The 16,464-nt window shown below is 38.1% G+C and overlaps 1 protein-coding gene across 1 annotated transcript in view; it reads left to right on the forward strand.

The window, feature by feature from the left end:
* LOC118733008 (putative mediator of RNA polymerase II transcription subunit 26) overlaps nt 1–16,464 on the forward strand; it is a gene marked incomplete in the record, with an annotated part of 166,166 nt that overhangs the window by 146,539 nt on the left and 3,163 nt on the right. The window contains 5 exon segments of the mRNA XM_036462157.1: nt 5,365–5,755; nt 6,300–6,433; nt 8,720–9,947; nt 10,129–10,692; nt 15,745–15,876. Of these exon segments, the coding sequence (XP_036318050.1) occupies nt 5,444–5,755; nt 6,300–6,433; nt 8,720–9,947; nt 10,129–10,692; nt 15,745–15,876 (2,370 nt within the window).

The following is a 16,464-nucleotide window of genomic DNA, read 5'->3' on the forward strand; positions in this document are numbered from 1 at the left end:
AACACGTAACGCGAGCATAGACGTGACAGAATCATGTACCGTGGCAATGAGGCTGTTTTCTTCGTTTTTATTTTGGTTTTTAGTTATTATTTTTATTGGAAATTGTTTTCGGTGAAATTACGTCCGCGCCAAAAAAAAGCGAACTGTCTCCGTGTCTGCCACCGCACGATTTACATTCACCCAAACATTGTGGCAATGGCTGATAAGTGTACACTTTGACAACTTGCCGCGCAGGCAGCCGACTGTTGCGCTCAAATGTTTGTTTGTTTTGTGATTGCTGTAACAATTGTTGCTTTGTGCCGTTTCAATGTCACGTTGCGGTAATGTCGTTGGGTCACAGCGCATGACGCGGAGCAGCAGAATGGCGGAGTATTGAGTCGATCCGCCGCAACCAACGCCAATGTGCTGTTATATTGTACATAGTATTTTCATCCATACAGAGTTACAAAATAATAACAACTATTATTTACATCTATGTATATACACACATAGATGCGTATATACTATATACTATATACCCAATTTGCCAAACGACGACGGAGTCGCCGTCGGGTGAAAAGCACAGTTCGCCGGCGAACCGATAACGATATACTAGCGAACTGCAAAACGAGGCTCAAAATTTTTAACAAAAACCATATAAATTAAATCTTATAGCTCATTAATTTTAAGTGTAATATAGTGCAAATTTTGTATGAAAAAAAATTTATTCGGTGTGACGTCGTTTCGAGTTCACCCAAACGACTTCACCAGGCTGACGTCGAATCGAATTCGATTCGATGAGAAAAAACGAGGTCGGAACGACGTTGCGTTTTGTATGGAAAAAACGGCTTCACCAAACCGACATCGTAACGACGTCGATTCGAACTCGTCCTCGCTCTGTGGCAAATTGGGTATGTATGCTCAAGTAATCGTATTAATAGGATACACAAATATAAACAACATTTATTTTTTGTTTTAGTTAATTTATTTTTAAGCAAATATTGAGTAACTCTAAAAGTTTTCTGATCATCATATGGTTATTATGAAGTTCCCGCGTTACATTCCGAAACTCTACGAAATCTGAGGGCATCGCCTTAATCTACCGCCCTGAGCGTTCGGCTTCACCTTTCTTAAATAGACTATGCCTGGGAAAATGCATACCTGCAATCTTTTATTAACAATTTGGGACAATTGTCTTTTATAATTTTGCACGATGCTCAATTTTTTGTCAGTTGTGTGAATTGTGTTTTGTATTTTTGACAATGGATAAAAATAACGAATAAAAAATTGGTATCAAATTTCGCAAAAAAAAATATAATATGGTATGCCAAATCATCGATAATAGTAAAGAAGGATTTCGATGAATCGACTTTATAATTTCAGTGGCTTGCTTTTAGAATGGCATAATTCATAAAATGTTTTTGTTTTTTTAGTAAGATCTGCCAAATGTGTCCATAAGAACCAAATCCGTTTTTTGTGTTAATTTGCTTTCATTAACGAAATTCGGAACGAAATTAACGTTTGATGACAGCTTTAACTTTTCCTAAGTTTTTTTATTTTTTTGAGTTGGGATGCTTTGCCAGCAAACGAGTGACATCTGAAGTCTGCAGATCGGTCAATTCGGAAAGGTCAATTTCGATAATATTTCGATTATATGAACTTATTTATGTATTTCAACTCATTTTAAAAAAAAGTTGTATGCACACATATCTAAGCATACATATAAATATTTATATTAAAAAAATAATATTATACAATCTATTAAAACTTTATTCCATAAGATACAAAAAAAAGTTCAATAACAGTAAAGTTCACATAACATTTTTTTCTCGTTTTTTTGCTTTTTCATAACAAAACTAGCGTGGCTTCTCTTATCTTTACGCTCTTATTGTGTTTGAGACAATGTGCATAAGATGACGACATTGCACGCCATTACTGTCGCTGTCAACTGTGAACGTCGGTGCATCCACTTTTTGTGTTTTTTTGTTTTTTTTTTGTTGTTATTGTCATGTCGTAACATTGCCGTCACCATCTTTTGTTGTTGCCCCAACATTTTTCACCACCGACCGACAGCAACGGGTGCGCGCACCAACAATGTGATTTCATTGAGCTCCATTTAAATTAACAACAAACACACACACACACCGACGTCACAATCTGCACGTGTTGGCGAGCAGCAGCTGTTGTGCAAATACCTCGCGCGCGATTCGTAAGGAAAATGGAAATGTTGGAAAAGAAGATGCTCCTTAGTGATTAAGGTTAGCCTGCGCAACGCCACCGCGGACGGGGATGAGACACGAACATTAGACAACGGCGCGCCGCTGGGAAATGTACGCGCGACATGGAGAAAGCGAATTTTTCACTTTTACTAACGGCGGCCGGTCGACAGCCGGCAGCCTACAATTGGCAACCGACAGCCAGCAACCAACAGCTGCTGCAACACCACCAACAAAGAGACAGTCAATTGCACTTGCACCTCTGTTGTCCACCCGTTTCCTTTGCAATTTTTTTATTTCGCATTCAGTTGGATATTTGCATGATGCAGCCGGAGTTTATGTGCAAGAAATGCACAAAAGTATGCGCAATTGTTTAATGTTAATTTGAATGGAAATAAATATTTACGTGATTATTTAAATATCGGCGTAATGGTGAACCGCTGACTTTAGAGTTTAGAGTTAGGTGCGTTGCAACAGATACATACATGCAAATAATGCCGCTTTCTATGCGGTCTTTCGTTTGATTAAATAAGAGTTCATTGATTTTAGTGCGACATTATTTCAAAATAATTGCTATGAATTTTTAATATTACACTTAGTTTCATACATATTTTCAGTTTGAGTATAGCCTGCAGCCTATTGTACTTAATTAAGTTATTATTACCATTAGAGCCGTGCAAGAAACTCCATGGACTTCATTTTACTAAATATCTCCGGGAAGATTGTGTTGCCGTAGAAAGCGTTCCACGGCTCTTCAGTCAACAAACACGGAAGAGAGCAGTATAAGTCGAAGTTTGGCCAAAAGGCCATCGGAGCTAACTGTACACACATTTGTATGTATAGCGGCTAAACTGTACAAAGAAGCAGACGGGGGATAGCTGATTGGGCGACCACACCAGATATGAAACATATTTAGGTCCTTCACTGCGACTCTTAACTTGAGAAGTAGAGACAGTGGCCAGGGTAGCCACCAGCAGCTGGTGCGAAAACCTGCACACCTGCGCGGTATCGCACTCTCCCCAGTCAGGGCGGCGTGAACGAAAAACACGCAGTTCGCTAAGGCACTCAAAGTTCAACGTTAGGCTTTTTACTGGAATAGGGACACTGGGCCATTGACGCCTCAGTGTACTCTGCCCAATACACAAGATGGTAAATTCTGCTGTTTGAATCAATACCGCAGGTTAAGCCTTCTTAAAAACGATACTGTGCGAAATGCCGAAGCCCTCCTTGAAGCAATGGATTCGGCCGTATCAGTGTGCCTTCAGACCAATCCAATTACTATTGGCTAGAATTTAACAAAGCGACATGCCATGGTAAAGACTTTCGACAATCGGCAACCACCACCTTTTGGTAGATCTTAAAGCCGCCTTTTACAGCCCAAAGAGTGGATACTTACATATCTATAACAGTAAAAATAATAAAGCTAAATATGTGGAGTGATGTTGAGCAGAACTTTAAGCTTCGTACAAATTCGGAAGGAACTGCTGGAATGACCTTTTTGACAGTGCGACCCACTTTAGCCCGCCTTCTGCAATTCAGTATTCCTTGGATCCAACATTAACACCACAAATAACGTTAGCCTGGAGGCCAAGCGAAGGACAACTCTTGCCAACAAGTGCTACTTTGGGTCCCGTAGGCATTTGAAGTGCACAAATCAGGCTGTAAAAATCTCTAATCATTACCGTATTTTTAACTGGAATTTTACATAGAAAAGTGGACAATGTAGAGCAAAAATGTGAAAGATGAAATTGAATTAGCGGGTTTTATGCTTTCCTAAATTCAAAATGTTTGATTCATATTAGCATTTTGCTGACTCTATTGGGTTTCGATATACTTCGACTCGTTTGATGGGACTTTTTTCTCTATATTATATATATTTTTTCTTTTTTCTTGAAACAATGCCTTCATTTTGTAAATATTTTGTTTACAAATTAGCGTTTTCGAACTATCAGCAGCCGGATTCCTATATTCACTATCGCTCATTTTGATCGCCAAAAATCTCCAAAAGAATAGCAGGCGCGCCTAACAACATGCAGCATCTAGTTACGTGCCCTTTATACTGCCAGGTTCTGCTGGTTACACACTGCATCTGTTACTTTTACATGTTGTATACTTTTAGGCCCCACAGCTTTTCATTTTGGGAATTGAGGCTACAAAAATTTACCGTGGCGATTATCAAAATTCCACTACAGATTCGTTTTTTAATTTAAATTAAGATTGCAAAAAACTATTCCTAAAATAATTAAAACCAAAAATGAATTCGGAATATTTGGTAAAAAAACAAGTGATAATAAAAACTTTATTACGCCTATCACAAATTGCATAATTGCTATTATAACGAAGAATATTTTGCACAAACACGTATAACATCCTCCAATCTCTTCATTTTCCCAATTTAAGTACTCAATTTATCAAAATTTTATTGACTACGTCTCATGAATATAAAATCTTGTGCAAATTGCCATCATTTTGACTGCTGATGAAATTGAAAATTTGACAAAATTGACTCTATAATCCCACGCCCTCACGATCCCAGCTGCATTTTTGTTTCTCTAGATGCATTTAAAAGTGTTGTTGCATTTGCGAGAGGTGTCACTGATCTATTCATCTGATATTGCCGAAAATCAACGTTGGCGATGGAAATTAATAACGCGAAGGTGTCAACCACACCACAGGCGTATAGGCGTCTAGGCGTCTACGAAAATAGCAACAATGCAACAAAATTCAAACAGCAGCGTGGGGCATGGGCGACCCCGCATTAGCCAATAGTTCGCAAACAGCTGCGAAGTGACTTGTGTGTGCTGGAAAAAGCAAATGGCACGCTACCGCGCCTTCATTGCCACCACTGACGCACACAAGCTCAGCTCGAGCGCAGATGTGCATCTTGCACACAAATAGCCCGAACGCATCGACGCGCATCTGTGCGCTATACATAGCAGCGACAACAAATGCTACTGCTTTTATGCGGGAGAAATTTCACTGTCAACCACCAACACCAACAACCACTACATACTTTTATAGCTGTTGCACTCAGCCAATTTATAATATTTCTTTATCACGAACATTTTCACGCCTTTCAATCGCTGCTGTCGCAGCTGCCAACTAACTAAACATTTTATTAATCGCATACAAAAATTTCCAATTTCCATTTGCAGTTAATCAGCAACAGCCGCCGCAGACATTATTTCGCCATCAGCAACAAAAGCCAGCGGCAGCTGTCAGGCGCCTACAACGCAACAACAACATCAATGGCAGTCAATATGTTGACCGATTGCAGCAGCATCCAAGGCTCTACGGCCAGTTCGTCCAGTGATGTTATGACATTGGCCACTACCTCTTCCTGGTGCGCCATCAGCATACCTTCAACAGCCGCTGCCGTTGCCGCGAGCACACGTCTGCGCATTTTGCGCCTCATTCGGCCACATGCGCGTCGCATTTTGGTCACGCCCGACACCAGTCCATCGTTTGGGTTCGCAGTACGTGGTGGTAAAGAGTTTGGTACCGGATTTTTCATATCGAGCGTGGAACGGAACAGCGAAGCCGAACTGAAAGGAATGCGAGTAAGTACAACAAATAGGTCACGCGTTCTCTCTTTTTTTTTTGATGAAATTACTCCAGTTTCGAACGAATCACAAACGTAAACAATAAGGCAACCAAATTTTATGTTAAAAACAAGGTAAAAACAATAGCTGCTTACAGTTAAAAGTAGTTACACACTTAAAAACGTGCGCATGCCACACTCGTTAAAGATATATTTAAAAAGAAAAGCTGTCACTACATACATACATATGTGGGTGCGTCCAACACGTACGGCACGTCGTATGTGTAACATACTTAGATTTGCCTAAATACATATGTATGTATGTATGTATGCGCATGCCTACTGCAGGCCACTTTTTACGAAAATTTATGTGGCACACGTGCAGCAACATAAATTCTAGGCAACCGCTAATGCTTTTCGCATATCAAACGCCGTTCCCTGGCATGATTGGCCTGGTCATTGATACCGGCATAGTTTTGCTGGCGTTCGCAATGAATTTTTAATGATCTTTTTATGTTTTCTTATTTTTATGTTTTCTTATTTTTATGTTTTTTTTTTTGTAGATTGGTGACCAAATTCTGCGAATTAATGGATTTCGCGTTGATGACGCCATTCACAGGGAATTAATACAATTCATTACCAATCAGGATCGGATTACGATGAAAGTGAGAAGTGTGGGAATGCTGCCGATCAAAGAGTAAGTTTTTTTTTTTTAATTTTGTGAAACAGCAGCAATGAAAATAATTAGCATGTAATTAGCGTTCAAGTTTCGGCAGGTTTATTAAATATTAAGCCAAAGTAGTTAATGAGGTATAACTACTTTTAACTAATTTAACTGAAGGAGTAATTAGTATTTCTTACGATTTGCTTCACCTGAGATTAGATTAGATTTGAAGGAGACAAAGAAGGTCACCGCGATAGAGAACGATGTATTGCAACAGTCCTATATTTTTGGAAATTTTTTTTGTTACAGTTAAATGAACAATAAATTCTTACTAAGTAGATATAAGGAAGGAAGACGTATGGCTATTTAAATTAATTAAAAAAATCTAGATTTGGAGTGCTATTTAAGTCTGCTGGCGTTCTTATTAACAGCGCATACATACTTGGCGTAGTTTGATTTTGTAAATCCAACGTAGGGTTGCCACTGACGAAAGAAAAAAATACTTACCATCCACCTGAAAAAAAATCTATCAAACCTATAAAATATCCACCAATAACTTTTTTTTTTGGTTATTTGAATAGAAACTATAGCTTTTTTCTATTTTTTTTAGTTCCTTCAATAAAAATTTAATTTTTTACTAAAGAACTTTTTATTTAATTAACGACATGGTATTTGAGATCATATTAAGAGTGATGAAACTAAAGACAAATACAATGACTCAAAAACCAATTGGTAATTTGTTTAATATTCACGTTGTTTTTCAAGTGAAGATACTTTTGCCATTTTTTTTTATAATGATATCGTTTGCGCTTAACCCAAACCCATAAAAATTAAGCATTCAACCTATATACATTTAGAAAAATTCCCGCCAAAAAAAATTTTCGCCAAAATTTCGAACTTTTTACTCTGAATTTTTAAAACAGTTTTGGGTATAGCCCATGGTATTTTAGTATAACCAACAATATGCAGATAAAAATTCATGTTGATTTTTAAACATTTTTTGCCGCCGGTCTTTTGTGATTTTTTCACTTTTTTTTGTGAACAATCATAGTGTGTAGTTACATACCGGTCCATTTTTTGTGTTTATTTAAAGAATCGTATAAAATATTTAGGCAATCATACACTGAGAAAAGAGTTTAGTTACGTCAACTAAATATGTTTTTCTCAACTCATGATTTGGTTATGGTTAAAGTTATTCGGCTTTCTTTCTGAGTGTAAGCTCAGGATTTTAGTAAAATGAGTTTTGAATGGAGCACGATATGTTCGCACATATGTATGCATGTATGTATGTATGTATATGAAAAGTGTGCATTAAGGCATTTAGAAATTATTGCCATAGAGTAGACTACACTTAGAAAAATAAAGACAATACTTAAAAAAAAAGAAAAAATACCATTCTCCTACCAAAATTTTTTCTACCAATTTGGTAACAATTCACCAAAGTGGCAACCCTGATTATAAAGCCTAGTGGAAATTCGGCATAAGGCAAATTTCATGAATATTTTCTAGATTCATTCTATGCGGATTATATGTATATGAAGAATGGTACGGCCTCCTGAAAGAGGCATAGTCGAGCCTTGATCTTAGCAGAGAAGCATAAAGTATATTCAGAGTGTAAGGATCTGAAAAAGAAGTACTATTACGCCAAATAAAGCTAGCATTGCATACGATTTTGAAACTGTATTGTTAATATGGGTAGAAAAACTCTATTTCGTGTCGAAATTTAGACCTATATCCTTAAATTCAGAAACCGAATTACGAAGTGACCTCGATATATAGTAGCGCGTAGGGAAAGGACTCAACTTTTGGGTGTATGTGGAGTGAGAACAATTTTTAACATAATGAATAGATGATTCCGAGAGTGGTTTGTTAAGGTCCACTTGAATGGAGTCCTTCAGATTTTTAATTGCAGAGTATATCTTGAGATCATTAGGATAGAGAATAAATTTAGAAGTTTGGAAGCAGAAACTGATATCATTGATGAATAAAATTAACTCCTTTAGACCCCTAGGTCATCAAGGGTTAAACTATTTTTTTTTCCAATCAACAAAATGTAATGTTGTTTTTTAATTATCTAGCCGTAATTAGTTTTGACCAGAAAAACAGGCATTTAGACTAAAATTTTTGAGAAAAAATTAATAAAAAAGGTAACTCAAAGTCTGTCGCTTTTAAAGTGAAATAATTGCTCAAAATCAAAATGAAGTTGTTGATGCACTATTTTCGAGTTCTCAATATACTCTCTGTATTCGTTTCTATGTATGTAACATCGCCCTGAGTAACATACAGCCCATTTAATAAAATTCTCCTTTCTCTCCCCAGAAAAGACACAGACAAACTATCCTGGCATGCGGTCAAGACATTTACCAATGGCAGCAGTGCCTCCTCAGAGAGTTCATACAGAACCCTGCCCGAACGCGACACCCGCAGCAAAGATGTCAATATAACACTCAATGTAGCGCCTCGTACCAAACTCGGACTAGGTATTTGCAAGGGACCCGAATGGAAACCTGGCATTTTTGTGCAATTCACCAAAGAGAAGAGTGTAGCGCGCGAAGCTGGCCTACGTCAAGGCGATCAAATACTCAGTGTCAACAGCATAGACTTCTCCGATGTGCTCTTCAGCGAAGCGGTGGCAGTAATGAAAAGCGCCAGCAAATTAGAGATGATCGTGCGCACAGCTGCCGGATGCGATCTATTTCCGGGTGAATCAAGTGGCTACAACAGTTCCGCCAGTTCGGTGACTGGCGATCAGAGCCCCTGCTGGGCGGATGCCAAGTCAAAGCGACTAACGTCGGTGCGTGAAGAACCGACCCCCGTAACGTGTTGGAATGAGGCTGCGTATGCTGAGCAGCATCGGCGAGGCGAGCCACTAGCCGGCAGTAGCAAGCAACGCAAAGATGCACAGGAAAAGAAACCAGTCGTCGTCAGCCAACAGCAGCAAGTCAATAAGACGATTATAAAATTGTCTGAACAGGGCACATCTATTAATAATACATTTGTTAGTAACACACAGCAGCCAATGGCTGCGAGCCGAAGCACAAGTGAGTATGGCACACCCAAAGTGAGGGGGGCAGTAGGTTCGCACGAGGCACAGGGCAACTCCAGTCCTTCGACATACAATTCGCTTGAGGAGCGCGAAACGAAAACGGTGATTGTGGAAGTGCATCGGCAGGAGGCAGAGGAGGCAAAAAGACAGCAACAGCTACAGCTACAGCTACAAATGCAACAAACAAAGCAAACGCAACCAAGAACGGAATTGAACAGCCACTATCATCGCAACCACAGCCATAATCACAGCCACAACGCACTGCAGCCAACGCATTCATTGCCCAACCACACAGCGCCAACGAAGCAGACAGAATTCCAAAAATGCCTACGCGCCAATAGTTACAGTCAGCAGCAGCAGCAACAGCAACAAGGACAAGCACAAGCACAGAAATTGCAGCAACAACAACAACAAGGTTTATCACATGGCCGCAACACGTGCCAAGTGGATAGCAGCTCTCTCTCCAGTGCCATAACCGAGGAGCTGAAAAAGCGCAAAGAGGTAAGTAAACTTGTTTTTTTTTTTGTTTTGCAACAGTAAAACAACAACAAGAGCATGCTTAAGTAAATTACCTAGAAATATGCAATAATAACAAAAACCTACTTTCGATATTTCCCAATGCCTAATTTACACGCAATGTGCGGCTTGCAACGCGCCGCGCTTAATTTTCTGCGCATTGCAGAAACAGCGAATTAATGCTGCAACAGCCAACAATAACAACGGCAACAACAACAACAACAACTACAACGGCAACAATAACACGAATAGCCAGAGCAATTATATGAACATCAGCAGCAAGCAAAACAATTACGGCCAGAGCAGACAACAGCAACATCACCTCAACCACACGCTCCATCAGCCAGTAGCGCTGAAAACACAACAACAGCAGCCGCATAGCCACTCCACGCCGCTGTCTCCATCTTCGTCATCGCTTTCATTGTCTGCGCCACCAACAACAACGACGACGCCGCCTGCTCCTGCGACTGCGACAGCCGCACTCAGTGCTCGCGCTACTAGCAACAATGTTAATTGTAGCGAGCGCAACAATCACAGTTATAACAACAACAACAACAATAACAGTAGCAACAGCAGTCAAAGCGTTCCGGCGACGGGTACCTTAGCAATCGCCGGTGTTGGTGTTGGTGTTGGCGTCGGCGCTGGAGATCAACATAGCGCATTGATGGATGAATTTAAACGGGCCCACCAACGTATGTTCAAAAACGGGTTCCAAGAGACTGAGCGCAAGGTAAGTGCAGCGACTACTGCCGACCGTTGCACAGTGTAACGTGTATGATAAAAAATAGTACAAAAAAAAGTTGGCAAGTTTAATTTAAAATCACAGAACAGTATTGAAAACAAACGTTTCTGAAATATTCGTAGCAGTACCCAATGCTAAGCTTAGTACTCTAAGCAAATGATTTTTTATAAGAAAACTGGTGTTGTGGTGGAAGGTGCATACTACCATTTTTTTTTAACCATTAAGCTATAAGTAATATAAAGCCCTAACCACCAAAAAAAATTTTTTTTCTTTTTGATGCAGAAATACATATTCCAAAAGTATCTAAATGCACTTCCGCATAAAAAGAAATTATGTCGCTTACTTTTTTTTGGCAATTAGGGCTCGAAATTTGTGAAAAATTAAAAAGATTTTAGAAAAAGGGCGTGTAAGGGGGTTTTTGGAGTCCCAACAATTGTCGATGCTTCCGAACAATTTCAGAGCCAGAATTGTCTGCGACATTTTTTCTGTTTCATAGACGCCTGTAGGTAACTGACCACATCAGGAAAGCGTAAGTGACAATACTGGAATATTGTCTGACAATGAATATTGTCTGGCAACTGTCACTCTGACAAAATTGTTGCGACAATAGCAACAAAACTAAATAGCTCCGTCGGAAAGTTTTCACAATAGAATTTTGTAAATTTATTTAAATGGTAATTGCATGTCGTGACAGAATTTTTACGGTCATTTTTATGAAATAGAATCACGAAACTCAAAATGGCCAATCCAATATGGCAGCTGCTATAAAAAAAAACAGAAAGCGGATCCCTATCCAAAACTTTTCGACAGTGCTGTAAAAATTAAAGCTTCCAGCCATTTCTGAACAAAATCAGCCGAAAGTTTCCTACACTGTGCTTACAAACATAAATATTCTATTTACTTTTGTCAATATTTTTATGTGGCTTATTAACATTTATTTCAATATTGTTGTTGATCTGCCGGCTGCTGTGCGCGCCGTTCGGAGTCGGCGGAAAACCGTCCCTTCTGTGTAACAACATCAAGGGTCACGCCACAAATCGGGGGAGAGGCGCGGCCAAGCTCTAACATATGTGTAAGCGCCAATCTATTATAATTATTGAGCTTTGTACCACGATTATGTTTTTAGGAAGATAGAAAAGGGGTAGAAGTTATAGCTGCTATTTCGGAGATCACCACATCTTATAGTTTTTATGAAAATTTGTTAGGTATATCAAAATTTAACTTGCCTATACTTAGCGAAGATAGGCTTGGCATTCACCCACATTTTCTATTGAATATGTGAAATTCGGCACAGTTAATATGCGCTCACCATTTTTAATACTAAATTGCATATGGTCGATGTACTGTGCGACGCGTCGCAGTTACCATTTCTCTCCCGCTCAATTTATAACAACTGTCGCGACGCTTAAATTAGTTCAAACATCGTGTAGATTTCAGAAAAATTGCAAATGAATGGAAATCATTACTCTGTAGCTAATACCCTACACTCGGTTCAGATTTCTCTAAATATATTGTGGCTATTCAGACCTGTCTGGTTATCAGGTTATGTGATTATATGGTTATATTTTTTATTCGGTTTACAACAATAAAATATACTACACAGTAATAACTTTTAACCAGATAACCTGATAACCGGGCAAGTGTGAAAAACCTCAAATACCCGCATTCTTATTTTGGCATCTTTCAATATGTTGGGCACCTTGTAAATGTTCCTTGATTAAAACAAACACAATTGATTTAATACTAAGAATATTTTATAGTTCTTATGACACTTTTGATTGAAACATGTCCGTAGTAAGACGTGCAGGATTGGCCGGCAAGTAGAATTTCCGATTTAGTCTATTTTTCTTGCTATCCTCTTAAAAGTAGTATTGAAATATTTATTGATTTTTGGAAAGGGCTGATCAACACCAGCAGGCAAACACTTTGTTCTGTTTTGCTTGCTTCGTTCATTTTTTTTTCTAGTAACAAAAACATAACCAATATGATGGAAAACCCATCGGCTTCTTTATTTGTTTGTTATAACTCTAATCTCAACATTCTCTGTAGAGTGTCAAGAATCAATAGCTTTGCGCTTGTTTTCAAGCTCTGTGTAGCTCTATAGCACATACATATTGTTAGGTAACCTCTAATAATACAATACTTACTAAGGTAGATACGCTTACTCAGAAACACCTGACCAATCGTCATTGTGTCTGTCTAAGATCTAAAGTTACATGCTCAATGAAGTTAACTTAGCCAATATGAAGGCAGCGAGCTGCGAGCAATGAGTTTTATACAGGTGTAAGTACATTAGGGTGGTGTAAAAAAAATAAAGTTGGAATTTTTGATGCTCTCTCCCCCTAGGATTGTTCTATGCCCGAAAACAATTATACCCTAGTTTTTATTTTGAAATCCAAAAATAACACTGGCTTACAGCAAACATGTTCTATGGATGCCACGATCCAATTCCTAGGTAGAATTGCACGGTGTTTCCGAAAATCAAGATAACTTTTCTTTTTATGAATAACTTTTCGAGATATTTGCAATTTACCGTTATTCTGCTTAGAAAAAAATAGTGGTTTCACTTAATCACTCATATCTTACGAACCAATTGAATAATCGTAATACGAGATACGGGAAATGAATAAAAATCGCTTGTATTAAAAAATTGGTAAATTTAACTATTGGGTATTATTATTGGAAGTCTCCTGAAGAAAAACAGAGTTTTCTAATCGAAAATTTTTTATTGATTTTCAAGAATTGTATGCCATTTTCCTCATTAAATACATGGAAAACCTTGAGCGCTTTAAGCCACCTCTAAATATTTTAGGATTTCAAAATATAAAAAAAACTAGGGCATACATTTTTCGGTAAAGATCAATCTTAGGGGCTTAAAGCATTAAAATTCCCACTTTAATTTTTCACATGCATTTTTGGACCGCCCTAATCTACATATCTAGTTGAGCACAACGAACAAGTCAAGCGGAAAGCGCAAGCGAATGGAATGAAGGTGCTTCAAAATAAACTAGCTCCCCTGCTAAGTATTTGCTCGTACATATGGATATCGTTCAGAAGAGCGAAGAGGTGTCTTGTGTCGCATACGAAACAGCTGAGCGCTTAAATAAGCTATTGTGTTAGTGGCATAGGGTCTGCCATCCAACGTTTGTAAATTGAACGCTGCACGCGAAGCATCAGTTGCATTATTTTGTCTTGAGGGTAAACAGCCACACAGCAATAGAACCGCGTATAATTGTTTTCATAAGCGAGTCAGTCATACATATCTCAAGTTGCCGTGCTATTCTAAAACAAAGCGAAGCGTGCTATTAATTTTATTAAATTTTTTTTTGCCATTTGCTGTTTTATCATTTCTGTGTTAGCTCAAAGCAAATATGTATGTATGTATGAAAACACAAGCAATTACAAAGACGAGTGTTGAGCGCTTGATTGAAAGAAGCGCTTCTGGAGTGTACATACATATGTGTGTGTGTGTGTATAAGACAGGTGTTTGTTGTGGTTGCACGGCAATATTTATAAATAAATATTTCGCTTATTTATTTGTATGTTGTTTTTTTTTTGTTTTTTTTTAATATTTTGTCGATGTGATTTTTTAAATTTTTTCCCTAAACTTGAATTGTTCGTGTGGAAGAAGACTAGCCGTTTTGAGCGTTCGGGTACTCACTCATCTACTAAGTAAAGTAATGATATCATTCTGCATTGCCAGCTGGCGGAATGTTGTAGGCGAACGCGATTGTAGGCAGCAATACAACACACCTTCAGTGTGAATCAGCGGCGCGGTGCGACAGCAGGCAACAGCAACAGCCAACAGCTAACAGACGCAGTCGAAACGAAACTTCAATTATTAAATAACTTGGCTGAAACCAAAGCAAATTCAGTTTTATGGTGTTTTCTATATTGCAAATACATTTTAGTAGATGACTCCGATTGGTGCGACGCGTCGCGTATTTGTTTGCTAGTGAGGCAATATCGCCATAATTTACTTTGTGTTATCTTATCGCGCGCGCAGCTGTATACTATTTAATATTTTCCCGCTGATGTCAAAAAAGAAAAACTTAACAGAACCGAGTCAACAAATGGAAAAAAATATACTTGCCGTATAGTACATATATTGTTTAATGTTTTTTTTTTTGTTCGTTATTGTTACTAACATTGCGCATGTTCTCGTCGCTTCAGAACAACAAAGCTAGCCGTAATTAGTCAGCGATGCAGCCAGTTGTTTGGCACAGTTAATAAAAACAAGTCTACGCTTGTAAACACGCATATCGCTCCATTCTTTTTGTGCACGTAAACAATTAAAAAATACATATATGCAAAGATATCTGCCAGCGTCATAAGTTTCAAAAATTGCGAAAAATTGTGTTCCTTAATTATTATTGTGCTTTCGAAATTCGGCGAAAGGAAAATCGACAAACTCATAATTAGTCGACACTACATACATACATACATATAACAATCACCGCAATCAATCAGTCGCTCCACAGTGACTTCAACAAATCTAACATCTAACGTTCAAAATAGTATCGTTGAAAAGTTGGCGTATCTACATACATACATATATATAATTCATAGTAAATAGCAGTTAATTAGTCAGTCGGTGTCTTATTGCCAACGCAATCATTGCCACAACAACATCCGTTATGCAACAACAAGATGACGAAAAATCATTGTACGCGACAATGCGTCCCGCCCGTGGCGGCCACAGCCTGGTCACATTCAGTACCTATGAGGCACGTAAGCAAATCGCTGGCCCAACACAGCGTCCCCCCTGTAACTTAGTGCATATACATACATATTACATACTCTAACATATACATGTACATATATGTGTATCTAATCATCTTATTGTTAGTGCAAGCGCAAGTACACATTTGTACAAAGAAGCTGTGCTGTAGACAAAGCATCCGATTGGACAATTAAAAGATCTGTGTTTATGAATATTTATGTATCTTCTTACAATTATTCACTTGCATTCATACAATCGTTTATTTTCGTTTATATGCCCGAGCTGACCACCTGACTTTTGTGTCGCATATTTTATAGGAACGTCAAGAGGCGCTACGCAACACAGCCATCATGGAGGATGATGTAAATCATCGCGCAAGTCGCGCTTTTCGCAATGATAATGGAACAACAACAACAACAAATGGCACACAATTTCAAATACCACCACCGGTGAGTGAGACTAAATTTAGTTATGGATTGCAAATATAATTTTGTAAGTGTGTTTATACCAGTTTTTTTATTTTTTTATTTTTATTTTACAAACTTTAACTTAACTTGCTATGTTCGAATGTATGTACGTATGTTTTTTTTTGGGTCAAATCTTGCAATCAATTTTTAACCAATTTCCAAATAAGCTAAAAACTTTAAACTTAGCTCAGAATCCGTTGGCAAAGTAATATGAAAGATACCAAGATTTCTATCATGTATGTATGTACATGAATTTTCAATGCGTTTGACAAAGAATTTTCTTTCGATTAAGTTGGAATTTACAATTGACGCAACAACCTCTTTCGATTGAAGTTCTGTTGCCAAATGCATATTTTAAGAAACTTGCTTTCTCAAATAAACTCACGGCATAAAAACCATTTACTATTTTACAGAACAACTTGTATCGTACAAGATGATTTTTTGTTTGAAAAACCATTTGACAAAAGGTTTAATTTATATATCGATTGCTGAGTGGAAGATCGACCTATCTCGGCAACCAGTTCGAAAATGCTCTATCTCTAAAAACTTTTCAAGAACGCCTTATTTCAG

This window comes from Rhagoletis pomonella, unplaced genomic scaffold (assembly GCF_013731165.1).
Source record: "Rhagoletis pomonella isolate Grant_MI unplaced genomic scaffold, Rhpom_1.0 Rhpom_scaffold_00002, whole genome shotgun sequence".
NCBI lineage: Eukaryota > Metazoa > Arthropoda > Insecta > Diptera > Tephritidae > Rhagoletis > Rhagoletis pomonella.